This window comes from Fopius arisanus, unplaced genomic scaffold (assembly GCF_000806365.1).
Source record: "Fopius arisanus strain USDA-PBARC FA_bdor unplaced genomic scaffold, ASM80636v1 scaffold00041, whole genome shotgun sequence".
Classification (NCBI taxonomy): domain Eukaryota; kingdom Metazoa; phylum Arthropoda; class Insecta; order Hymenoptera; family Braconidae; genus Fopius; species Fopius arisanus.
The window spans coordinates 624,086-651,734 of NW_011887780.1; the positions used below are offsets into that span (position 1 = coordinate 624,086).

Below are 27,649 nucleotides of genomic sequence, written 5' to 3' on the forward strand. Positions count from 1 at the left end.
GGGGGGGGGGCCCTATGATGGCGGACTTGGGGCTAACCTCGTGGAGAAGTTTGCCTTACGTATAAGAAACAAACGAGTCCCAAGGTAGTGGGAGAATACGGCAGCGCCATACACCCAAGAGCAAACTGTATCCAAGGAACGGGGCGAAGGGGTCCCTCCGCCGTCTGGGTGGTCCCACCGCTTCAGTTGGGTTCCGACGCGCTTCAAGACAGGACCAATACTCCCCCTATTTCTTTGTTAGACCCCACTGCAACCTATTCCTAACCTATCTCTTGATATGTAATGGACAAAAAGTTGAGGTGATTTTTTTTTTTTTTTTCAATTTTATCTCCAGCTTTTTTGCTTCTTTTTCTGTTTTTTTCCACCAACTGTTGGAGGCGAATTGTTGACAAGTGAGTGGGGGTAATGCGTGGGGATTTTGCAAATTGACGTGGTAATCGAATGATCCTTTATTTATAACGTTATACACCATTGACGGTACGATAAAGTGGTTAGTGAGAAATAAGCGTGGATTGGGCCCAATCATACCTGATTGCGCGGACGTGAGCCCCTGCCTCCAGACCACCGCAGATACTCTCCACATTCTCATTTCGCATCCTCGTGGACTTCTGTTTTTGTTTTTTTTTTTTTTATTTTTTTTTTATTGTCGTGGAGTTTTGGGAGGGATTTTCTTCTGAGAATGTGGAGAGGCATGTGCTGGGAGACCTGAGCGGTGAGTTTTTTTTTAACAGTATTTTTATTGGTGGACTTTTTTGAGATTGTGGTGGGTGAGTTATTGGGGTTTTGGGGCACATCCTGGGAACTGGAGGGGGGGGAAAGAAATTCAAAGGTAAATTTTCGGTTTTCCAACGATCTCATCTCGGGTGAATACCGTTCCGAAACTAGCAGGTACACGGGTTTTTCATAGTTTCTCCTTGTCTCGGTTTTTTTCATTCTCGGGTTTGGGTTCCTGGGGGCCGAAATTTCAGGTTTCTATTGGCCATTTGGGCCCTACGGCAGGTTGTGGGCTTTTAAATTCACGGGACTCAACGGAGAAATATCTTTATTATTGTCATGGAGATGAGAGATGAAGGGAGAAGAAGTGGTGAACGTGCCAAGTCATTGCGCATTTGCAGCATCTTTGGGTAGAGATTGCTCTTTGTTTTGTCCTGGGGGTACCGACGAGAGGGAGAAATTTGGCCGTAAAAACATTGAAAAATGCGGTTTATTGAGTGAAAAGTAAAAATAAAGAAGCACCGGTGATGAAGAGGTAGAGCAGAGCGCCCCATGCTCTGAATCCGGTCGAAAGTTGTTCCTTTTTTTTTGTCCCCATCTTTTTGTACCTCTGGGACGCTTTTTTTTTTCTTTACCACCGACGTTCCATTCCGAGAGCGGCGCACAGAAAGTGGAAGAGGAGAGGACCCGGGCAATCGTACCCACACGTACGGATGGACAGAGAGCATAACGCCGAAGAACCAGTTCTCTCATTTCATTGCGTTCGTTGTCCGATAATGACGCATAGCCGTGCGGCAATGCGTGAAAGCCAGCGTATCAGGGGTTTTTTAGTGGTTTTCTGGAGTTGAAGGGTAGGCATAAACATTTGCGGAGCCAAAACATACGGGAAAATGAGAATTCAGGGGCATGAGGAACGGGGGGATGATGGTGATGGATGGGATGTTTGAGAAGGTGCGCGATGACGTGACGAGTATTTTGAAAAAAAGATCATTCAAATCGGTTGAATAGCTCTCGAGATATTTCGGAAAAAGTATTCTGGAGAGACCTCCGCTAGATTTGCGCTAGAATGGACTAAATGCCGGTTTTCGTCGGATAGTTGTTCTAAAGGTACATTCGATAGTTTATTTCTGATGTAGAGTTAGATACTGAAGGTTCTTCGGTGCTTAAAAAAATTTTGATTCTATCTAGCGGCCGCTAGTCACGCTAGAATCTGGAATATTTTCTCACGGGATGATATATCTTCAAATCCCTTATTCCTTAGGACGATCCTTATATCCGAAGGAAATCATTCAACAATCTCTGCTCTAGAATATCTCCGCTAGACTTCCGCTACATTAACACTAATCCCACCCCAAAAACCCATGCTGAATTATCTTCTCGGCAATTCTTCATTGCATCACTCGCCATCCTTGACTCTATCAGATATATCAGATCAATCTAGCGCGCTGAGGACCCGCTAGATCCCCCTCCCTCCGGTCGTGATCTGGATTTCGCGGGAAATTTGAAAAAAAAAAATGCTCACACCACCAATTTCTTTGGCGCGATTCAGCGTGATTTGAGGGGAAGCAATTAGCGGATTATCCGCTCGGTGCGTTTAATAGACGCGTCTCGCTTGACCGCAAATTCCGGGAGGATTGAGTTATACTGGTGGGGTACCTCTATCCCTCTCTTGCCATCTTTATTCCTCTTCTCTTGTCTCTCCATTTCCCTCTATCGAGGCGTTATGGAGTCTCGTGTACGTAGAACGGGTGGTAAGAACTGTGTACACGCAGTGGCGCTACTGGTGTCCCCTACGGGTGACGTATTATTCTCACGCGAAAAATTATCAAACGCGATAATCATCGCAAGTCTCAATTAATCATTCCCACTCGTTTGTACCACTTCGGACTATTTAATTTTATTATTCTTATCTGTTATCACGGCTCAATTACATCAATAAACCCGAGCACAAATTCAAAACAAAATACAACATCTCTGGGAGTTTGAAAAATCCATTTATCAAATTCATCAATTATTCCATTGAATTTTTATTTTTCATTTTTTATTACCACTCTCGATTAATCATTTCCACTCGGATTTTTTTCCACTTTATTATCATCAGTTATCAACAAGAGTTTTTAAAACGAATTTATAATATTCATTAATTATACCCATTTTTTTTTATTGATCCTTCCAATTTTATTATTGGATTAATTAATTATATGCGACATTTTTCATAATGACGTCATTGAAAATAACCAGGAAATTCATCAATTATTCCACTCGATCTTTATTTTGTATTTCGACTCTCAATTAATCATTTCCATTCCGACTTTTCCAATTTTCTTATTATCTGCCATCAGGAAGAGTCAAACCGAATTTCTAGTATGAATTAATTATACCGATTTTTAATTGATCCTTGAAATATCGGAAATCGTCCATGTTGCAAACAAATTAATTACCCGAGGGATTTTTTCTAATTACTCCAACGAAAATAATCAGGAAATGGTGAATTGTGATGATAAAAATTTGAGGGGATGTTCCATCAGGAATTATTCCGTACGACGGTGAATTCCCGTGAATATTCTTCAACAAATTCTTCATTTTCACAATTTCCTTCATACCCTTTATTTATGTTCGTCTTGATTCTGGATGCCTCACCGCTCTTAGTTGTTTGTTCTCGCGCACATTTTACGGCTCCACTCGCTTTCGAACAATTACCGGTTGTTAAACTCGTACAAGACGCTCGCTCATATTTTTCCCCTCATATATATATTTTTTTTTATCTCATTTCCCCTGCTTTGTTCCACTCATGAGGCGAACCTCTTCGCCGGAGGACGCCCTTGGCGAGCGGAATAACGCACCTTGTGACGCCATTTCGCGTTGAAGATATCTCAGAAGAGAATAGTCAGTGCGATGAAGAAATTACCCCGACGAGGATCTCTTAATTCTGACGTGAGAAAATGCCGGGATACAATTTTATTCAAAAGCCACGCTTTTGACTCGGGGCAATCGATGGAGAAATGAAATTTCATTTTTTATCATTTTTTTTATTCAAAGAGGAGGAGTGAGTTGACCCGACAGGGTATAATTATCTCTAACCAAACTAGAATCTTCGTGATTACGGGGTTATAACAGTTGGAATATGCTATACGTCCAGGTGCATGATATGAGGATTTATCAAGGGTTCAATCTCCGGGAAATCGCAGGATCGATTTAACGCGAAGACAATTATTTATTCTCCGGAAAATCCAATTTTAGGTTTCAATTTTCACCAAAATCCATAATTCTTTCATTTTTTCAAACTGTTACGTAATTTTTCCTCGTAAAATTCATTATTTAAACAATCTAGTTGTTGAATGTTTTCCATCGGAGTAATATCATCATCATTATATTTCTATTTGTTAATAAAAAATATTAGGTAGCGGTTGGGAGGGATTTTTGAACGAAATACCAGAGATTAAACTGAAATCAGGGATTTTTATTCTTCTATAACGAATAATCTCCAACGACATCTGGATAATTTAAATAAAACAATAAACAACGAGAAGTTCCTCGGGGAAGGCGTGTCGGCACGTGAATAGAACTCCGAGTGGACAAGTCTGAAAAAATAAAAATAAAAGAGCCAGTGATGCATAAATAAATCGTTGAGACGCGTTCGCATTTTAGTTTTTCTTTTATTGTTGTTTTATATTGACAGTAAACGGAACTTTGACGCTGAGAATTGATACGAGACGTTTTATTTGTTTATTGTGGTGAAGGATAAAAGGGTGTACACCACCCGGAGTTGATTTGGCTTGACTGATAAAAGGGGAAAGGGGTTTTAGAATTTTTACTCGAGATAATGGAATCGCCGATGCGAATTAATTTCCACGCCATTTCAAAGGGTTATTTGGGGAGTCAATCGTTTTGGAAATTTTGCGAATTTATTTCACCGGTAATTTTTACGGGCACAATTAATCAATTATACGGAGTGTGGCTAACAATGGGGGAAGTTATCGTTGGGGGAATTATTTGTTTGGAGACTGCAGTCTGTTTTGCAAACAGTCGAATTCAATGCGAAATTTCTATTTTTATTCTCGGGACACTTGGGGATGAGGGAACAATCATTAAAATTCGATTTCTTTCTCGGAAGATAAAAAATCAACTCAATATTCTAATAATTATTATAATAATTAATGACACAGGACTCATATTCCAGTTTAATTCAACATTTTTTATTAAAAATTCCCTTTCTTCAATTTTCTATTTATGTGATGCAAGAGAAAGTTATTCGTTGAATTAACAATTTTTGATTATTAATCTCCTCTCAATGAACAATTATTAAAATTTTTTTTCCCTCCAAATTTTGAAATCGAATAAAAAAAAATCTTGAAGATTATCTCGCGATTCAACTCATTTGTTTCAACAATTTTTGATTCTATCGCGGTTTATGCAACCAAAAAATGTTTAGTAGAACTTTTTCCGTTTCTATTTTAACCGCAATTTTTTTTCCTCGACTTTTCACTGGAATTTTAATGAAAAATTATACACATTATTCTAATGGAGTACAAAAAATCGGGAAAATTCCGTCATGTTTTAATTGGAAAAAATGTTTCCTGGGGCATTTGGTAGCAACAATTAAATTTTTTAGTTTTTAAATTTCTTTCTCCTCTGAAAGGCATATCCGCAGTGATCCGTAACGTCCGCATGCACTCGTCAACCCGTAAATATAGAGTTACACACGCGACTGTTTCGCACGTGCGCAACACGTTTTCAAACACGAGGAAAAATACATACATTAACACGAAGAGTCCTTCCGATCGTCAACGAAAATAAATCCCAAAACGAAAAAAAAAAAAGTCCTAAAAATCCGTTGAATAACGTCCAAGTGATGAAGTGTGAATAAATAAATTCCGCTCGGAATTACAATGTAAATGTAATATTTGAGTCTTCGGTTTCTCCCGAGTTTTATGACGTGAGAAAGGCGAGGGATGAGGGAATGAGAAAAATGACTCACTGGAGCCACTTTCGACTGCAGGAGACCGGAAAAAATTCGAAAGATGAAGACAATTTCATTTTTTTACAATCCAATATTTTATTTCACTTATTTTAAATCCGGAAAAAAAGCTAAAAATTTTGAATGTCTTCCTCAGGGCTAAAAATACAAATCTTTGAAAATAAAGATGGAACTAGACCCCCGAATTCATTTTTTGCGGGATCTACAAAAGACATAATAGAGATCGCTCACGAGGAATGAGGCGAGAAGGGATCCGGCCCATAACCACTATCCTTCCACGAATTAAACCAATGTCGGGAAAAAGACGTGAATTAATGACTCCTACCCACTAAATCCCCGGAATTGAGGGAAGCAAAAACCTCCCTCGAGAAAAGAATTCATTTCCCCAATTTCCTCTCTAGAAATGCCCATTTTAAATCCACCGCACAGCCACTAATTTCTTGGAATTTCATGGAAAATCTTGCGATAATTCTCATTACAAAAATGACAATTATTTCAATTAACGGTCGGAATCACCATAATTAATTTTCTATTACGTAAAAATAGTTACTTTTAATTATAAACAGATTATCATTATTTATTTTTCATTGAAATTTCAGTGAGAATAGAAAACGGTAAAAATTTCCGGTAACCTTTCCCGACAATTAAGACAAATATTTCCAACATGTGCTAAATCTCGGGAGTTACGTCTCTTTGTGGTCCCCCGGGTTTGAAAGTGCTCTAGTTGCTCGGTTCCACCATTTTGAACACTTGACTGGAGTTCACAAGGTGGGACCCCCGAGATCTCATAAATCCCCCAGAAATCCCTCCCCCATCGATGCACTTAAACTCCCGAACCCCCAAGACTTTCCAAAAATTTCCAAAATTATTCCCAAAACCCCTCCTCCAAATCCTGCAACATCCCAAAAAACGTGAAAATTCTGTGTAAATTCCATGACCCCCTAAACCCCCAATCCCCACCCCGAAATTACAGAGTCCCCCTCCCACTTGCCATCAGGCCCAAAACACTGTTTTTAATACCTCTTAATCAACCAAAAACCCCTAGTCTCCCTAATTCCTGGTGCCCCAACCTTCATAAACCATCTGTTACCCCCTCCCCCGGGTACCGCGAAAAATTAGTGACCCCCTCCGCCCTCAAAAAAAAAAATTCCACCCCTCAGACATCAAAACCCCATTTAACCCCATAAGCTAGTTAGACCCGGTCTGGTTGTCTCAGGATAAAAAAAAAATGCCGAAGACTCAGGTAGGCACTCACACATGTGCCCTTGAAAGTTGCCGTCGAGGGATCACTCTGTTCAACTGGTTGTGGCTGTGAGTTTAACGCGCAATCGTGCCCCCCTTTTTCCCCTCTTTGTCCCCCCCTCTTCATGTGTGTTTTAAAATCCGTGTCCCTGTGTATGTGGTCGGCAGCCAGAGGGGCCCCTTTGGGCCCCTTCTCTCGAATAAAGGTGGAGGGAATCAGGATACAAAACTCTGAGACAGATAGAGTGGTTAAAGTGAGTCTTAAACAGAGATGGATATACACACATATTTGTTACGAGACGATGTCTTTCCCTGTCGCGACGACGTGATTCGCCTTCGCGATTGAATAAAGATCTTTGCCAAGTTGACTCTGTTTCCAGGCACTGGGGTAAAAAGAGAGGACTCAGACGGAGATTGTTTTGCCGTCTTTGCTTTCTTACTATTCTACGTTTCGACGAACTCCCTCGGTTCTTCTAACTCGAGGGGTAATCTTCCATGTTAGATATTTGTTTGATTTTCAGGGAGTCAATTGTGTTGTTTACTTCGAGATTACGGTTGTCAATGCTCAATGTTTTCATTTGTATGGGGTACCGCGATACCAGATAGTGTTTATTTAAAAAAAAATAACGGTTTTCCAGATAGTGTTTATTTAAAAAAAAAACAGTTCTCCGTTTTTCCGTATTTATAAATACGCGGAGCAAAAATCGATCTCTTATCGAATATATTTTATAACTACACGGTTGAATGATTCTTGATATTGGAGTCATGAAGTCATCAGGATTTTAATTGTCCGAGTTTGAATTCAATTTTAATTGAAATATTTTTAGTTGATTCCGAAAATAAAAAAAAGAGAGATTAAAATAATAATTGAAAAATTAATAATTACTCAATTATTCAAACTTCAAGTCAGTTATTGTTAAAAATTTCAGGTTTTTGTACCTGAAAAATCAATGAATCCTCAAGAACCAATCTCCATTTTTCATTATCATTTTAAATTACCGGGTAACTAACAAATAAAAAAATAATTATCGTCCTTATCTTTACCAACCGCGTCAAATAAAAATAACCGACCAATAGCTAACGCGATAAAACCGATGAATGAATCGAAGCGTGTGGGGTACAAAGCACTTAATCCCCTCCGAAAAACAAACAATATCTCAAAAAAGGTACAGCTCAAACCCCTTATTTAAACTCTGTTATTATTCCTTATCACAGGGTTAACATCGGCCTGTGTTGGTAAAAGGTAATTTAAAACATGTTAAGATATAAAACTCCCTCCCACTTCATTCGGTACAACAAACCACTCCGATAATTATCCACAAACTCGATTATAATCGTTTGTCTTGTACTCTGTCTGTACACTGTCGCTTTTTTTTTTTAACTCAAAGGTTTACACTTACTGAGTGATTTTACTAGGGAGCATTCATTAAACCGCGAGTAAGTGAGGTAGGGGCGGGCGGAGGGGGAGAAGAGTGGGGGGTAAAATACGTAATTAGTTGCACTAACGAGGGACGCACTTCTTGCACCGATTGCGTGCGCAGTTACATGCAAACTACTTCAAGGGCCGCCAACGGAAATGAGCGTAAAAAACGTCATAATTATGAATTTGAAATTTTTATCATTGCAACTGGATTAATTGATGATGTTATTAACATTCTTATTGCGGTATTGTTGAATTGTTATTCAACTTTTTGTTTTTTTTGTCCGTTGATTTCTCTCCTCTGGTTCTCCTTCCGTTCGGAGATTTGTTAGTGGTTACAAGGTAGCGTAATGGTATTGGGGACCGGTCCCCCCTCCTTTTCTCTCTCCTGTATTTCAGGGCCCCGAAAAAACACTCGACTCCGGGGTCTTTGAGAATGGGGGAAAAAGGAAGAGGGGAATTATTTATGGTTGTTGATAGAGACGCGCTCGGTCACGTTGTCTAAGGGCCTCTCCATACATTTTACTTCTTCTTTTTTAATCTCTCGTTCTGGGCCCCGCGCTTTTAATATTTTTTGTTACTCCATTGAGGGTCGGGGGAGGAAAAAATGGGTCTTAATCGAATCCAACTTTCCGCGCGGTTGACTCTAGTGACGATGCGGTCAAGTCTTGCGGAACGTTTTCCCCCGTGATAATCGTCCTGACACTTGAGCTGTTTTTTCTTTACGTAAATAATTGCAGGGGTGGGGAGGGGGGGGGGTGCAATGAAGAAATTATCGGGGAGGAGTGGGTTCGGACGTTTAATAACATAATTACGATTTTTCTCGGGGTCATGTGGGTCATATCGGAGTATCGAATGAGAATAAAACGGAAGGGCACACATGTGTGGGCGTTTTCTCAAGAGGGGGTCCGAGGGGCCCCACCTCGGGGGTATATACACGTGATTTTTGCTTCACTCTCGTTTTTTCTTTTGTTTTTTTGGTTTTTTCAACACAGGGCGGGCCCCAGCAAGGCCCCGAGTTTCTTATTTATTACCTGGAATATTAAGTTACCCACGTTACCACGGGGCACACGGATTGCATCGTCCTGCGTGGATTCGGTGTGTATGTGTGGGGGGGGTGGCCTTTTCTCATCGAATGAGGAGGAAAAATGAGATGAAAAAAAAAAGGCCCCGAGTGAGAGGGCGAGTGGTTCCTATCGGCAAGAGGAGATCTAAATTGATTTTAGATCTCGAAACTCGATTGCGCCATCGAGTAGCGCGCGTTAATTAAGAGATACACCGCCAAGGACTCAATAAACGTATCGCATTATCGATTTATGGAATTTAATGCACATGGCGGGGGGGGGGAGGGGGCGAAGACATGAAGTTATCATACCGTGTAATACGACCTTTTGTCACCAGAAAATTCGCGAAATAATCTAGAATTCCACTCTTCATTCTCCCAGAGTTGCAAAAAAAATTTTAAAAATTTTATTTCGTTTCAAATCCCCAAAAAATAATTTCTAACACCCAAAAAAAAAAAATCTCACCATCCAAAAAATTCAATTCAATTCAATTCATTTCAAAAAATACGCCACAAAATCAACAAATATTTCGGAATGCGTAAAGGAAAATCTTGAAATACAATTTTTTTTACAACGAAAAAAAAAAAAAAATTCCCGCAAAATAATTTCTCAATTTTTTTTAAAACAAAAAAAAAAAATTCGCGCAAAATAATTTCTTGTTATATCTCTCTCGTGGTGTCACTGGAATATGTATATCGCAACGAGTCTTGCATGTACCCCCTACCCTCCTCCCTTTCCCCCCTCTGTTAATGTTTACGCGTTGGTGGGCCCCATATGCGGGTGCAAGAGTGCCCCATAGGCGCCAACCTAGAGCTTCACCGTGTATTTATTGTATCTGTATTTACACACCGTGCAATCCACTGAGAAATAGCCACATATGTACTGACCGGCTGTGTATGCTCTAGAGGAGTATCTGGAGGTGTGTCGACAATCAAGATTACGTGGGCGGATACACGCGCAGCCCAACGCCGCCGGCCTGCGCGCCCTTGCACATATGTACTCTCCATATACATTTTATATATACCCCTTGGACCCCCTTCCACCCCATTCCACCTCTTCTCCCCATCACCACCCCGTTGGTCCCTTCTTTTTTCCTTTTCCTCTTTTCACCCCTCATTCTCCTCATTCCCCTCATTCCCCTTCATTCCCCTTCATTCCCCTCACTCCCCTCACTCCCCACACTCCCCACATTTCTTTCGTCGTTAATCTAGCCTCTTTATTTATCATTCCCTTTGATAAATAATCACGAGAAATGAAACGGGCAAATAAATTGAATTGATTATTGAATTGTGGATTTAGGTAGGAATTATTGTATATTATAAATTATTTTTTTAATTTTTTTTTTTTGATAATTTACTGAGTGGGAATTCTAGATTTTGGAGGGTCTGTTAATTTTTTTTATATTAGCAAATTAGGTAATTTTAGATGAACAAATAATTAGGGAAATCCGCAAGTTCGAAATTTCCCAGTATCTAATAATCCTCGAATTTTCAATTATCTCCATTTCGATAATCTGTTGATTAAAAAAATGGAGTTTTCCACTGACGCGTACAATCGGGAAAACCAAAACGTCTCTATCAGGGTAGAATGCGAAATAAAAAAAACGTAGGATTTTCTCCTGGAAACGGAGAATTTTTATTTCCGGTTGACCTCTGTCACGCATCTAAAATTCCTCCGCAAGAGCCGTAAAGTCGATGCACAGAGCTAATAAAATGCATCGCACACAGATGCAGAAAAAAAAAAGAAAAGGAATAAAAGAGAAAAAAAAAATGGTCAGGCCATTCCTTTCGTTTTCTCTGCTGTTAACCATACGCATATACCGTCGTGTCGGCATTCAGGTTCGACACGACCAAAGAGCCACCCCCTGTGCCTGTGTACGTGGGGACATCATGCTCATGAATTTATCTCCAGCTCTCGTCGGGGCCCCGGTACAGGCCACACTAGGATTTTTACATCCATTTTTTTTTTTTACGGGTTTTATTTTTTATTGGGGCACCAGAGGGGGAGAAGGTGACTGGATCGCGCGAGCACCAGGTATCGTCGAACGAGTTTGCTCCGTGGAATTTCAGGGTATGCAGTTGGGATATATATGTAACCGGGTTAATTAATTAATTAAGGAGTCGAGGAATGAACGCGCGAGTTGTCGCGCGAGTTTGAAGGGGGGGGAGTGGTTTTAAGGAAGATTGACCTTTTTTGGAATTTTCGAGTCATTTATACAGATATCTCCTGGAAAAAGTTAGTTATTTATTTATTGGGAATGGATGCGCGAGTTGTCGCGCGAGTTGTCGCGCGAGTTGTCGCGCGAGTTGTCGCGCGAGTTGTGGATGTGATGGTGGGCAGTGGCTTGAAAAAAATTTATCCTGTTTTGGAATTGTTCGGTTATTTATTCAGATATCCTCTGGAAACGGTTATTCATTTATTAATTTTATTATTTATTTATCAATTTAGTCATTTCGGCATTTATTTATTGGCAACGAACGCGCGAGTCGGAGGTGTGAGGGTGGGGAGGGGTTGAAAGGACATTTATCCTTTTTGTTTTAATTTTTTTCAGTTAATTATTTATTTATTTGATCATTCATTAATTAATTCTCTGAATTTTTTCCACGTGTATTGCTGGGAGAATTATTAATCTCGCGTTTTAACGAGCGCGCATCGTTTGCGATTTCATTAACCGAAAACTATCGATTCCAGGAAAAATCGACAAAAGACCTTTTTCGTCATAAATTTAATCAGCTACAAAAAAGGTCCCCAACGTTTTCACCTGAAATCGATATTTTTAAAGATAGATGCACAACTAAAAAAATCGGTAAATGCGATCTCAGATTTGACTCTTTCTCCGTTGAATTTATTGTTCGGTTTCTTCATAAAAATTCATAGGAAATGTTATTTCGGATATCTTGCAAGATCATCCACCGATCGTTTGAAGTTTTGAGAAACCATCGAAGACGATTTTCTGATGATAAAAACTCCTTGACGGAAGTTATTCCAGGAAGCGCCCGGTCAAAACTCTCACCTCCAATTCCCCTCAATCGACACCAGCTGAATAGAGTCATTAGTCACGTACCTCGCAAGAATTCTTTTTAATTTTTCTTTTTTACCTACCCATCTACCTTTTCCACTCTCACAGTGTTTGAGGCCTTCGCCAGATCGGTTTATCTCACTCCTGAGTCCTTGAATCCCCAGTGTCTCACTCCCAGTATTTGTCTTCTGACCCCCCCAACCAAAAGAAATATATTTTCTTTTTGAAACACACGGAATGACGAGTGAAAGTCGATCGGAATTTCAGTCATTCTACTCCACATAATCCTAAACAAACATCTCATACGGACATGAATAAGCAATCATCATCATCCGCCGGATCATGAAATATCAACCACTGAATTTATTCATTTAATTACAATATTCAACATTCACGAGACTGCCCTTTTGATTCTGACATTTTACATTATTATTAAATTTATTATTCCGAATAACCAAAAAAATTTGACAATTTTTTCTCAATGGAATTATAAAAAATTAGAGAAATAGTTAGGAATGTTTTTTTTTTATTCAATATTTTAGAGTTGAGCATTGCAGACGGAAAATAATAATTTTGTAAAAATAATGAATTGACGGGATTGACTCATCAAATAAATATCTTATTCCACTCCCCGCAAGTCTTGAACGTCGGATGATGAATAATTCACAATTGAGATGCCTCCCAAAGTGAACGTTAACATTTTTGCTCAGGAATTGCTTGATTAACGCGCGGCAATACAAACCGACACTCATCCAGTGGTTATAGCATCATGTCACGCATATCGATCACGATACGTGTCTCAAAACCCTTGAGCTTTTTCCTCATCTCATCGGATGAATTCTCGAACGAAAAATATCATGCGGATGAAAAATTAAACTGAAAAAAATCATCGCGATGAAAATAATTTTCAGAACTTATTTCAAAAAATTTTTGCCGAAATGTCATCTTTACCGATTTTTTCGATTTACTTCATTTTCACAATTTATTTTATATTCCGTTGCCCTACTGCAACTTTTAAATAAATTATCAAGACATTTCGGTGAAAAATTTCTGACAAAAAGTCACTTTTACCGATTTTACCGATTTCACCGATTTTTTCGATTTCCTTCATTTTCACAATTTATTTTATATTCCGTTGCCCTACTGCAACTTTTAAATAAATTTTCAAGACATTTCGGTGAAAAATTTCTGACAAAAAGTCACTTTTACCGATTTTACCGATTTTTCCAATTTCCTTCATTTTCACAAATTATTCCACGGAGTCATAAAATGAATAATCGGCATGATAAGCATCAGACAAGATGAAAGAGAGGAAACGACTATCGATCCTCCAAGGTGACCACAAATTACCACAGTAATACGGTAATTCGTATTCCGGACGAATTTTTCAAACTCTAGACACCATCTTGGTAGCGAATTCGTTTGAGAGTCTCTCAGTGCGCACCTGTTGGCCATTTTCATCCACCAGGTCATCACGATAATTTAACATTTTGGGGTGAGGGGTAAATAATTTTTGGGTAATTTATTCCAGTTTTATTATTCTTTACCGGTGAATTTTAATGCCTTTATTTCTACTTAATACCGCCCACTGTGAAAACCGCAGATGAAGACATTACAATGGCGAAAGATTGCCGGCAGACATTTCTCCGTGAGGGGTCCCACTATTTGGTGGTCTTCTCATCCGGGGAATGCCCAATGAAAATACTTTAATTTCGCTTTTCATCGTTTTTTTCCGTTGGGAGCGCGTGCGCAAGAATTTTTTGATGTCAAGGACCTTAGGGAAATTTTCTGAAGATATTCTTTATCCTGAGAAAATTACAATTGAAATTTTCGCTTAAAAATTTAGCACTTTCTATACAATTCTTAATTTATCAATGAATTTCTTGAATACTCAAGTAATTCTCAATTTTTTAAACAAAATATTGAAAATTAACGTAACAATTTCCGATGTTAATGGATTTTTGAATTTAAAAAATTCAAGTTTTCTTTGAAAAATCAATTATCATTAAATAAAATGTCCCATAAAAATTCACGCGCAACTTCCGTTTCGCCATGAAATACATCTAGCTTACGTAATAAATAAACTCACCTATAAAAGTGTTAATTAAATGCCGAGACGATCTTTAATGGCGTTGGGGAAAAGTGGCGCGTGTTTGTCCGTCGACGCCTAATTGTAACCAAACACCCTCAGCACTTTACTTCACTTGTAAATTCCATTTTCACGTTGTAGTCTACATGCTAAACCGTCCAGACACTATTTTTCCTTTGTGCGAAATGGAGTAACTATAAATAACGGGTTGAAAACGCGCCTTCGTTTCTAAATAGGCGTCGATAAACACCACTTGCCGATTTTTTTCTTTTCGGCTCGTTCGATATTTAGTAGCCGATTCTCTCGTATATCGACGACGGGATTATAAATATCTTCATTAATAAGGCGGGGTCCAGGATATCGAGTCGTTAAATCGTTGACTAGTAATTTAGACATTTTTAGGAGTTGATTTGACGGTTGAAAAGAATATTTGTCTCTTCATTTTTCATTGGCGTTTCATTTTTATGAATAAATTTAATATTTGAGATTCTGGACTACTTATTCGGTGAGTTCCTACATGAAAATATCATCCGTGAGTATTTGCGAGAATAATAAAGATGATTTTATTCAATCGGAATAACTATTTTTCAACGTGGCACGTGAAAATCGGCATATTATTACCGATAACTCGTGATGAAATCGGTAGAATTTCGAAATTCAAATTTCATTTGAAAGAGCTCATTGAGATCTTTCAAACGAGTACCGAGTACATCATTTTCATGCGAAGGGAACACAGGGATTATTATAAAAACTGAAGAAAAGGGGAGCGTTGCGGAGAGGAATCTTTAGCTCGTGGAAATAAAATCGAAATACGCGAAAAAAATAGAATTTCTTTTTGGGAATAATTCTGGGTATTCATTAATCAATGTCGGGCTTCAACAATTGTAAAAAAAAAACATCTGATGATTGAATAAGGAAAAAAAATGCTGGTGTCTCTGAGGGAAGTGCCATGGCTCAGATAAAGATAGATGCCTCGGGTTTCCGGCGTTTCGAGTTAACGACTCGAGATTTTATATGTGTCGCATTTTACTCGTGTGTGTGGAATGGTTTTTCGTCGTCGCCGAATGAGAAAATTTAAACAAAACGACCCGACGTGTATTAACGAGGCGAGGGCGTGTGCGTGCGAATAGCTGACGGTGAAAGAGAAAAGAGACATGAGAAAAGTGGAGACACGAGGGAGAAAGATGAAGAGAAGTTGCATCGAATCATCTGGCACTCAGCGAGTATTAGAAATAGAATCGAGCCGCTGCCGGCTGTGACGGCACGGAAAAAATAAAAGATCAGAAGTAAAAATCGAGTTAAAAGCAAGTGAATAAACAAATAACACGAGTTGAGTTGATCTTCTGCTAGTTTTTCGAGAATATCTACGGAGCTAAACGGGCTAGGAAAATTTTCGTGGAACCGATTTTGTCGGAAATTTTGGTACCAACGAAAAAGCTCCCACGAACTTTTCGCTATCTCTCCTAGATTCTGAGATATCTCCGAAAAACTGGAACTGAAACTCGTCTATGGTCGAAAATCATTCGATCTCAGTTTCAAAGTTGCCGATCTTGTTGAATATCTTGAGATCTAGGGGAGATGGTGAAATTTTGATGAGAACTTTGTTTTCGCAGAATTTTTCGAGCTACAAAAAAGGTTCAATGTAAATTTCTGTATTAGGCCTAGATTCTTAGATATTTGCCGAAAAGTGGAGGTGGAATTCGTTGATCTTTCGTTTTTTCGAGTGTAACTATTCAATGGTCATTTCTGTCACCCGTATTTTATTCCGTATTAATATTTACATAATTATCTTGAGGTATTGACTCGAAATAATGTAAATACCCCTGGACATTCGGCTTTATTAAATGCTTCCTGACATGAACAGCTTGTCTTGCTCTCCCCAGTGTTAACGTTTATTAGCCTGTTTACGCACCGGGGGCTCAAGTCTCTTTCGTTTGGTTTTGAGCCCCAGGAGTGGGTAATCGAGATTTGTGGGCACTTGGTAAACAAGGGGACTCAGGGGTTTGTCTTTGCTAAGTAAATGAACAAATATATGTTCATGAGTATGAATACAATCCGCTAATATTTGAAGTTTCAATTTTTAGCAAATAACGAACTAGTTAATCCCTCATTGGCACCCACACATAATTAACACGATAATCAGAACATCCAGAACAATATTCATTAATTAATTTAATTTATATTAACAAATTAATCATTTATATTAACGATTACTGATGCAAGCGCAAAAATTTAGCTTTTTCTGCGAATATCCCGAGAACTATCGACTTAAGAGAGAAACATTGAGGAACTTTTTTGCAGCCAATTGAATTGTTAACAAAAAAGGTCTTCTCATATTTTTTGATAAAATCAGTCGTTTTAGCAGTAATTGATGTTTAATGAAATAATTTGATTTATTGAAATTTATCGGGGTTTTAGGGAATTTGTTTAAATGAAAATAGCAAATGCAACAATTGAGTTAACGAATTCATCTATCTTTCACTTAAAAAACTCATAATTCATGGGCCTAATAATAAAAACTGGGCTTTATGCAGGATACCTTAGCCACAGTAAATTGCCATCATAAACGACACGTGAACTTTTGAGATGAAGACCCAGAAATCTTTGAAGAGTTGTTTTTAGTGTTTTCCGCGTCATTTCAATGTCTTCCGCCCGTATCCACTCGTCATCCCTCAAGCTCTTCCCTCTCTCATCCTCTTGAGATCCAGTGAATCATTAAATGTTGAATGCCCTCTTTGATACCTAAACAGCGTTCTAACGACGCTCCGACATCGTAGTTGGATGATTTTCGTGAAATTATTATCAAGATATTGCGAAACTCAATCGTTCATATCCATTAGAAAAAAAATTATTTGTTTACTTGATGTCACGAAATTTGTCGTCTTGTTTTGAGATGAACAAATGAAAAATTCAGCGAATATTTATATCTATTTTACACGATAGAAATCGCGAATAAATTCACGAAAATAATGAAAAAATCGGTGAAAATGAGTTTTCGAAAAAATCGGTTGATAATGAGTTTTCGAAAAAATCGGTTGATAATCTTGAAAATTCATTGAAAAATTCCGTAGAACAACGAAATCATGAAGGAACTATCAAAAATCCAATCAAAATCGGTAACGAGAAAAATCGATAAAGCCGTAAATTTTTCGTAAGGGAAAAATCGGTAATAAAAAAAAATCGGTAAAAATGACTATTCATAAAAATCGGTTGATTATCGTAAAAATTCATTGACATCTGCAATAAGATAAATTGACAAATAAATTATCAAGAATAAAGGAAATCGTTATAAATTTTGGAATTTTGCTTTCAGATTATCGAGTGCTGGAGCAGGTAGTCCAGGGAGTTGTGGTGCTGGTGGTAATTCAGGAGCTGGAGAGGTAGCAGGAGCGCCAGGCGCAGCGCCCAGCAGTGGCGCTGCTGCCAACGGCACAGCAAACGACTTCTTCCGGCGTAGTCATCCACTGTCGGATCATACGCCCTTACATCCTTATCGTCTCAACTACATGGACCACCTTTATCACACACTCCAGGCCTCCACGCACAGTCCTAACGCCTCTCTACACGGTGAGTCCTTTGGGGGTGACACAGGGTCCTGGAAGGACCCGCATATCCGCCGGATGATTATGAATGGGGTGAAAAGATCTTTTTGTTCCACATCCGCTTATTCGTGATTTTTTTTCTTATTCATGTGCAGGACTGGGTGGATTGGGGCCAGAGTACCTGCTGCATCCTGCTGGACCTGCTAGCACTCTCGCTTCTTCCGAGTTTCCGTTCTCCATTGACGGTGAGTCCAATTATTTTTCATATCTCAATATCCGAAAATTAATCTTCCATTATAAAAATTCATTGCGCTCTCGCACTGATCGTCATACCAACCGATGTAGATATCGATAAATTTTTTGGCTGATCGAAACCTTTAGGAAAATCATTCAGATAATTTTCGGTGCTAAAAATCCAAGTGCGATGATAATAAAAAAAGATGAGGAATTTAGAATGAAAGATTGACACTCTCGCTAGTTGAAAGTTTTTGAATCCAAAAATCTCCAAAATTTTCAACAACATTCTTTGACAACATCGTCATCATTCATTGACACCAGAGCAGTAAAAGTGGAAAAAATTCTTGTCATGAAATAAACCACAGGGAGGTCTTGTCCCCCTCCCTCTTGGGGTAAACGAAAACGCCTCTGTGGTTTCGACGTTTTAAGCGTCGATTTGCCTGACTAACCGCAACCCCGGCTGTTAAAACGTAATACGCTAACCACTCGATGTATAAAGACTCGATGGAGAGTATTCAAGATGCGGTTCTGATCATCAGAGTCTTCTGTTTCATTCGGAAACATGGGGTGGCAAGAGGATAAGGCGATTGGCAACGTGATACAGATCGCAATTTTTTTTCACTCGAGTTAATCGGGAGCGAAGAGTCTCAGGTGTATTGTGTTACTAACGCGAATTTCATGTTAACAAAGTGGCCATTCCAATAATTTTGCGGGTGAAAAATCCCCAAGGGATAAATCAGCTGATAATTTTCGCGAACGGAACAGCTTCATGAATTTCTCTCAACACTTGATGAATTGATAATTTATCTCCGTGAATTTTTAAACGCCTATAAAGAATCAGTAACCCCTTTCTTCTAAAAAATAAAGAAAGAAAAATACAATCCACACATTCTGTCCTCCTGATGTGAATCTTACCGACCCCGGCAGGACGATATCGACACCGAGATAGGCTAATGCGCGACCATGGGACTCGAAGACAATATCTCCTTGTCCACACACCCATAAAACCCCCAACGAAATTCAAATGCACGGAACAGAAAAGAACAAGAACTAAAAAGAAGATGAAAAATAAGACAAGTACCTCTTCTTTCCTTGTCCCTGGTCCCTTGAGTTAGGTGGGAGTGAATTTAGCATTCACCACCTCACGAACAGGTACAGAATACAGGACAAGCCACAGCCACATTTTCAACTGCTGCATTTAAAAAATAAAAGTGGAGGAGAGAGAATTCCTTTCAATTTTCTTTGTTATTGTCCAAGAGAAGCTGAATAAAACAAGACTATTATCTAATAGTGTGAAAATACGAGATGACTCGTTCGAAAAAAAATGAAAGCGAATAAAAAACGGTCTTTTCAATTTCTTTATTGAAAACATTCTCCTCTTTCAATTTTCTTCGCATTCTGTTGTGTGCCACCCCTTCAACAGCGTCGAATGCGATAATCACACGGATTCACTAATGAATACACTGCGCAACCCCCTGCGCAGTGCCCTGCGCACGTCTCGCGCGCTCCATTTCAAAACAATTAAATCGCGTTCAGACAATTCAGTCCCTAAATTAGACGGAATAAATCAAGTTGATGAAGTACTTGTCGGGGATTTAAATAGAAGATGCATCCGTTAGTTGAAAGTGACGTAATGTGAAAAATTAATTTAAAAAATCGAAGAGAGAGAGAGGGGATTTTTTTTTTCAATGAAAAAAGAGAGAATGGACAACCAACCGGACAAGACCAATCGAACAGTCTTGGGGTAGGGGATGGGGGAGGAACGACGGGGATGAGGTGCCTCGTTAGCCGCCACCATGCGCGCATAATTGAATCGACTCGGAGCGACACGACCTCATTAACACCTTTACCTCGAGCTGACTACAGGTTGTCTCACGTTTCCAACTACTCTCCCTCCCTTTTTCGATAGGATGAGGGAACATTCACGTGGCTACCAGTCGAGTTTATCACTCTCCAGTGTAGTTTAATCGCCGGTAATCGAGGGTAACAGATCTTAATTATTAATCGGTGGGGGTTGGGATGGGGGAGGTGGGAGGATTTTTCAATGGGTGGGAAGTGGTGAATTTTTGCTTCTCTTTTTTTTTTCTTGAGATGAAGATGGGATCGCGGATTGCCGGTATTTGCATGTCTCAATCCGTGGGATGGGGCCCATGCATATTCATGATGTCTCGGAATTATGGGAGGGACTGAGGGGTGGGGGGAATTTTTGCGCATTTTTCCCTGAAACCAGTCATTAACGAGATGATTTTGGCATCAGCTGTTGCGTTTTTACGGCCAAGTCGAGGCTTTATAATCATTCAAGCTCAACTTTTTTATTTTTTTTTTCAATCGAATTTTTCAATAAAACAGAAAATTAACTAAAAAATCAGAACGAACGTTCGATTCCATTATTTCATGATAAATTCACGGAAAAAATGATTTTCAAATTGAATCTGCAAAAATTAAAAAATCATTTCGATTTTACAATTTCATGTTAAATTCCGACAGAATTATTTCCACATTGAATGCACGAGCAATTCCATTTCTTTTAATTCAAAAACTGTCTTCGATGAAAATAATGAATAACTAATTTATCCGTAATTAAAAAAATTTCAGCTTCATCTCGACTGGGCAGCCCACGAGCCTCGGCAATCCGGGCAAGTCGTAAACGCGCCCTGAGCAGTTCTCCATACTCCGATCGCTTTGACATCGACAGTATGATTCGCTTCAGTCCCAACAGTTTAGCAACAGCAATAGTCAATGGCTCACGAAGTAGCAGTGCCAGTGGCAGTTACGGTCACTTATCCGCAGGTAAATATAAATCACCTTTCCTCATTATAATGTATTCCATCTATTCCTCCGTCTCATTCCCCGAGCACTGACGACACCTCAAGACATTAACGAGTTTCCGTTCAACTGTAAAATCGTAAAATGAATTACCAAACGTAGAGAGGCGGGGGGTGGAGAATTTTTAACTCCTCATGGGACTCTGGAATCCCGTAGCATGCGACTCTAATAATACTCACCCTTCCAGAAGTCAACCCACCGCCTTTGGTGTCTTTTACGATTGTACAGTTAAAGAATAGCTCCAGATCATCTCTGGTATCAACTTCCGGTTTATCCAGCCACCGAAATTTCATCGTTAATCCTTTTGATGGGTCATCCACCCCAGAATTAATAATCAGTACAGGAAAATAGTGAAATAATTATTCATTTAATTTCTCTATTTCGTCATTCTTGATAGAAGAATTATGTCTTCGATAATAGGCTGTCCCTTCAGGCTCTCCATTCGTTCATTTCCATTTCTTCATTTTCTTCTTCCACTCTATCTTCAGGAAGAGATGTAATTGGATTATATACACCGGTCACGTAGCCCACACAGGACAACCATATTAGTGTTCGATGTAATCTAGTCATAACAATTTAAACGAGGAGAGAACGGCGCGGTTAATATCAAGGGTATCCCCACAATTTTTTTTTTTTATCTCAAATGATATTTGATATTTGATTAATGTGCAATTGATCGAGCCGTCGGTGTTTATTTAGGAGAATTTTATTCGCGGAATACGATTGGGTTTTATCTCTCGTTGGAATGCATGGTTAATTGTGTAGCTGGGGGATTATCGGGATAATTGGGATGCAGAGGTGTCGGGCAGTCGGAAGTTTGTCTAGTGCATTGAAATGAGGATATTATATCTAGGAATTTATCATTCAGACTGTTGTGTCAAGGGAAGACTACCAATTCCCAATCCTTTCTCGAAGGTTTCAGTTCTTTTAAAAATAAAAATACAGATGCTGAATAGTAACGATATACGACAATTAATTAATTACCATTCAATTAATATATCAATTAAATATTTTTTTACTTCGCATTGGGTAATTTTTGAATGAAAGAATATTTATTTCTTTTGCAATAAAAAATGAAAAATGAGGGAGAAAAAAGGAGAAAAAAGGAGAAAAATTGTGGAGAAAGAAAAGATTGGAGAAATATATTTGACAGTTCTCATAAATCGTCAAGCCCTGCAATTAGCCTCCCCCTAAAATTGAATAATTGATTTACAGCAATGTCTCCAGCCCTGGGTATGCATCCAGGAATGGCGCCGCATTTGCAGCAGCTCCAGGCGCACTTTCTCCGTAGTGCAGCAGCTGCAGCACTCCTACCCCATCCACTTCAGCCATCACCACCACCGCCACACCCCCACAGCCACCCACACAGCCACGGTCTGACCCCTCACAGTCAGCTATTTACGGTGCCACACTCATCCGCCTCGACAATAGGACCACACGATGGAGGACTACCACCTAAAACCGATCCAAATGATACCTGCAGACGTGCCTCGGAGTCCTCGAACAGATCGATATCAGCTGAGGCTGACACGTCCTCCAGGAGGCACACTAAAGTCAAGAGAGAGCCAGCCACAACGACAACGACAGCAGCTGTCACTCATCCCCAGGGGTTGAGTCCCAGTGAGGATCTGAGGGATGAGCCTGGTGACTTCATCGAGACCAACTGCCACTGGAGGGACTGTGGCCTTGAATTTCCCACTCAGGATGATCTTGTAAAGCACATCAATAATGATCACATTCATGCCAACAAGAAGAGCTTCGTATGTGGCTGGGAGGAGTGCTCCAGGGAGGAAAAACCATTCAAGGCCCAGTACATGCTGGTGGTGCACATGAGGAGGCACACTGGTGAAAAACCACACAAGTGCACATTCGAGGGCTGCTTCAAGGCGTACTCCAGGCTGGAGAATCTCAAGACCCACTTGAGATCTCATACTGGTGAAAAACCGTACACCTGTGAGTATCCAGGGTGTAGCAAGGCCTTCAGCAATGCCAGTGACAGGGCCAAGCATCAGAACAGGACGCACTCCAATGAGGTGAGTTATAACACTTTTATTCTTTATATTCCTCAAGAATTAAATGACTTGTACATTAAATTATTTAGTTATATCCTCTCTATTTCAATACTCCATTTATTTTCCTTTCTCATTATAATTAATTAAAAAGAAATAATCGAGTTTTCAGTCTCAGAAATATAAAAATGGATGAACTCTGGAATAGAGCGACTCCTTATTAAATATTCCCCTCAAATAATTGGGGCTTCCCAATCTGACTGATCCTTCCTTTCCAGAAACCCTACGTCTGCAAAGCCCCAGGATGCACAAAACGCTACACCGATCCGTCCTCACTGCGAAAGCACGTGAAGACAGTTCACGGGGCTGAATTCTACGCGAATAAAAAGCACAAGGGTGGTGGTGACGGTGGTGGAAGTGATGAGGCCGGTGCAGGTGGTAATTCACCGAGCAGAAGTGAGGATCTTCATCCGAAGACACCAAGCCTGTCCTCACCGTCTGTTAAATCCGAATCAGAGGCTAATAGTCCACCAGGTATGATTCAGCAGCAGGGTAGTCCTCTAGTGGGTGGTTGCACCGATGAAATGGGAATGACAGTGGATGGGGTGATGCTGGGAGAGGACAACTGGGTGGAGGAGTCTGATGATCTCGATATTGCGGATCTACCGGTTGCCCTGAGGGCGATGGTGGGTGGAATTGAGACTCAGCAGGCGCCTCCACCTTCGAGGAATCGAATGAAGGGACGGCTCAGTGCAAAACCTGTGCCATCGATTAATGTTGGGGGCAGGGGAAGAGTTGTGGGACCACAGGGGAACATCGGTGAGCTCAATAGGAGAATCACAGATCTCAAGATGGAGGGCAACAGGCAGACTAGCCTGTCGGATCTTCAGTTGAGGCTTCAGCCTCTCAGCGAACCTAGGAGGGACTCCAACAGCACTGTCAGCACTTATTATGGCAGCATGAGGTCCACTGATTTTGGCAGCAGGAGGAGTAGTCAGGCTAGTGCTGTATCAGCTGCTAGAATTGGTCCTGCTGGTCCTGGCAGCTTCTACGATCCCATCAGTCCTGGCACCTCCAGGAGAAGCAGTCAGATGAGCACTTTCTCGGGGAGGAATAATCAGGGAATTCAGGGCCAATATTCTACCAGCAATCTCGTTGTTCAAACGCAGAATATGTCGATTCAGGTAAGATTATTGATTATAAATTAATTCTATCAATCTTTTTTCTTTGGTGATCCAGAGAAATTTGTGTCGTTTTTATTAGGAGAAATCGATTTGAGTCAATGAATTTTCGTTTTGGTTTTAGGGTGTTCAGGGTGGAACGAACGAGTGGAGCTCGTCGACAGGGCTGCCTCAGCCATCTGGAGACAGGAGAATGTCAGAACCCACCAGGGGATACCAGAGTCAAAGAATTTCACCACCTGTACCACCTAGACCGAGATCAGCGCAGTTACCTGAGTTGCATCCTAATCAGGAAGTGGTGCTCGACGAGGTGGGAGAGGGAGAAATGGTGGAGAACAAGTTGGTGATACCTGATGAGATGATGCAGTACCTGAACGAGGTATCTATTATCCTGACACATTAGCCTCGTTAACGATCATGTTTTTTCTATTGAATTCAAGTGATTTCTTCCTTCGATGTCTCAATTTTCACCTCAATATTATTGTTATTCCAGGTTCAAGCAGGTGGCAATCAGGTCAGTTATCGAGGCAGTCCCCTGCCAATCTGCCAGTCGCCAATCTGCACAAATCCCTTGCACTATCAACGCCAGCAACAGCCTCCTTGCACCTACTCTCCTCATCCCACTCATCCATCACCCCCTCAGCCCTGCTATCAACCACCACAACCCCAAAATCCACCCTGCCAGAATTACCAAGCGCCGTCACCCTCATACTCCCACTGTCCTTCGTCAAGAATATCACAGACATCCACCTACTATCCCCAGAACAACTGCCCCCAGATGCAGCCAAGCCCAGCAAGCCAAGTTATGTCACCAGGATCTCACTATGCACCTAGTCACATCAGCGATCAGCCAATGACTTCACCAGCAGCAGGTGCTCTGCCCCCTCAAATGAATTCGCAGATCAATCCCCAGAGTCTTCAGCAAAATTCAGCTCAGATGTCGAGAAATTGCCCCCAGCAGATGAACTACTACCAAAATTACACCTGCCAGGGTCAATTGGGGAGCAATTGTAATGGCCAGGGGCATCAGGGCCAGCCCTGTCCATCAATATCCAATGGCAATGGCTGTGTCCAGCAGATGAGAAACTGCAACATGTCTCACTGTCAGCCAAGGGCACCAGGGCATGCAGTTGGTGCTGGCTGTGCTCCAGGGCAGCCTCAGTGCCCGAGGACACCTGTGAACGAGGGGATGAGGACTATGAGGGAGCAGGAGGCTGGAATAAATGGCTTGGGACCGTGTCAGGGATCCAGTCAGCACTGTCCTGGAATTAAGGGGCAGAACGGCGTCTGCCAGGTGAATTGCACTCATCCAGGTGTCAATCAGCCCAGAAATTCAGGACAGGTGACCAAAGGGAATTGCACACGTCAAACCAACTCTCGAGTCCAGAGCTGCAGCTGTCAGGCGTCATCGGGCATTCAGCAGCATCAGGGACAGCAAAATCAGTTCACCAATCCTCAGGGCTGCGGTTGCCAGTGGAATTATCAGCATGAGTGCTACAATGGTCATGGCATGGAGATACAGTGCAGGGATATAAGCCAGTCTCAGGGATCACCTATGAAACCTCCTGGGATGCAGCAGGACTCCTACAGGAGGACACTTGCTTATGTACAGCAGCTGGAGAAGTGGTCGGGTAATGCACAGATGCACGAGACCAATGTCTCTAGCTCCACTCATCCACTATCTCTGCCACAGCCACTGCCTGCTAGCTCCAATATGGTGGTCAATGACATGACTTCTTCGCTGAGCTCACTTCTGGAGGAGAACAGGTACCTTCAAATGATTCAGTGAAGCTATTTATTGGGATTTTTCTTTTTTGGGAAAAAAATTTAAAGATTTACCTCGACTTCCGATATGTTCAAATTTCTACACCGGAAATGACGTCATTTCGGAATGGAAAAGGTTGATTTTTTTAAACCGGAAGTGACGTCATTTTGGAAAACCGGAAGTGATGTCATTTTAGTAAACGCGGATGTGACGTCATTTTGTCGAACCGGATGTGACGTCATTTTATCGAAACCGGAAATGACGTAATTTTGGAAAAACCGGAAGTGACGTCATTTTTTAACCGGATGTCGAAAATTTTGAAACCGGATGTGACGCCATTTTGGTAAAAGAGGATGTGACGTCATTTTTTAACCGTATGTCGAAAATTTTGAAAACGGAAGTGACGTCATTTTTAATCGGTAGCGAGGTAAATTTTTAAAAACCCGAAATGATATTCTTAAAAAACGGAAGTCCAAACATTTTCCATTTGAGAGATATTTTAGAGAAAGCCAATTTGTATGGAGTTTGAAATTTTGAAAATTTTTCTAACTGAACATTTTGTAAAAATATCTTTTCACTACCTCGTGGTGGCTCACGTGCCTTTTTGTACTCCCAGTGCCTTCAACTTAATTTATTACCTATCATTAACGATAATAGTGGCAGTTAATGACTGATGTGGATGTTGATTAATACTCAGTAATGTAGGATTGTAGTTTTCATTCGTAAGATTCCTTAGGACTTAGCTATTTTTCTTGATAGGAAATTTAAATCGAGATTATTTCGAGCTCAGTGAAGAGTGTACGATGTACGCTGTGATAACAGAAGAAAAAGATACAAATTTATTATTTTAATGTAGGATTCGTAATAATTAGGGTTAGGATAATGCATTTATCGTAATTAATGGGTTGAGAATCGGTGAGAATTTGAGGTCTAAGAAAATTATAGTGTATTAAATGTTTGAGTTTAGTGAAGAAAGAAAGGCCAATACTAATTTTTAAGACCTTGTAGATAGTGTGAATGACTTTTTTTCTGTTTCTTTTGATCTCGCCATCATGAGATTATGGTTTTTCGAATGATTATAGCATTCTAGGGATAGTATTATTAATTAGGTAAAAGTTTGTGCGGAAATTTTGTACTTGTCGGGTTAACCGCGGAAATTAGTAATTAGATCGATTGATGATCGAATTGATCGTTAATTGTCGTTTAAATGCCTTCGATTGTGCCTGAGAGTTAGAGACTTGGAAGTGTCTAGTTTTTTTTTCTATAATCTCCTAATTTTTCACTTTTGTTAAAATCAATAATTTCTCAAGATATTTTATTTTATTAATTATGAGTAGATGAGGTAGAATTACAGCAAAATTATCTTGTGAATATTATACATATCGAGGTGGAGAGAATTTTAAGATGCCTTTGTATTCTTGAGTTTAACATTAAAATGTGTCTGAAGAAAATGAATGTTGTTAATTATTTGTAATAAACTGTACACCTTTTATCAAATTATTTTTTTTGTCAATTTTATTTGATTCTCCTGTTTTTTACATTTTATCAAAGTATAAAAACGGC

General features: G+C 40.0%; 1 protein-coding gene across 4 annotated transcripts in view; it reads left to right on the forward strand.

Annotated features, from left to right (window-relative positions):
* ci (cubitus interruptus) overlaps positions 1 to 27,495 on the forward strand; it is a 57,454-nt gene extending 29,959 nt beyond the window's left edge. For all 4 annotated transcript variants that reach the window (XM_011305165.1, XM_011305167.1, XM_011305168.1 and 1 more), the window contains 7 exons: positions 17,840 to 18,093; positions 18,224 to 18,313; positions 20,901 to 21,095; positions 22,347 to 23,164; positions 23,419 to 24,324; positions 24,446 to 24,700; positions 24,815 to 27,495. In XM_011305165.1, the coding sequence (XP_011303467.1) occupies positions 17,840 to 18,093; positions 18,224 to 18,313; positions 20,901 to 21,095; positions 22,347 to 23,164; positions 23,419 to 24,324; positions 24,446 to 24,700; positions 24,815 to 26,110 (3,814 nt within the window). In that variant the 3' untranslated portion in view covers positions 26,111 to 27,495. The remainder of the gene's footprint in view (positions 1 to 17,839; positions 18,094 to 18,223; positions 18,314 to 20,900; positions 21,096 to 22,346; positions 23,165 to 23,418; positions 24,325 to 24,445; positions 24,701 to 24,814) is intronic.
* Positions 27,496 to 27,649: the final 154 nt, after the last annotated feature.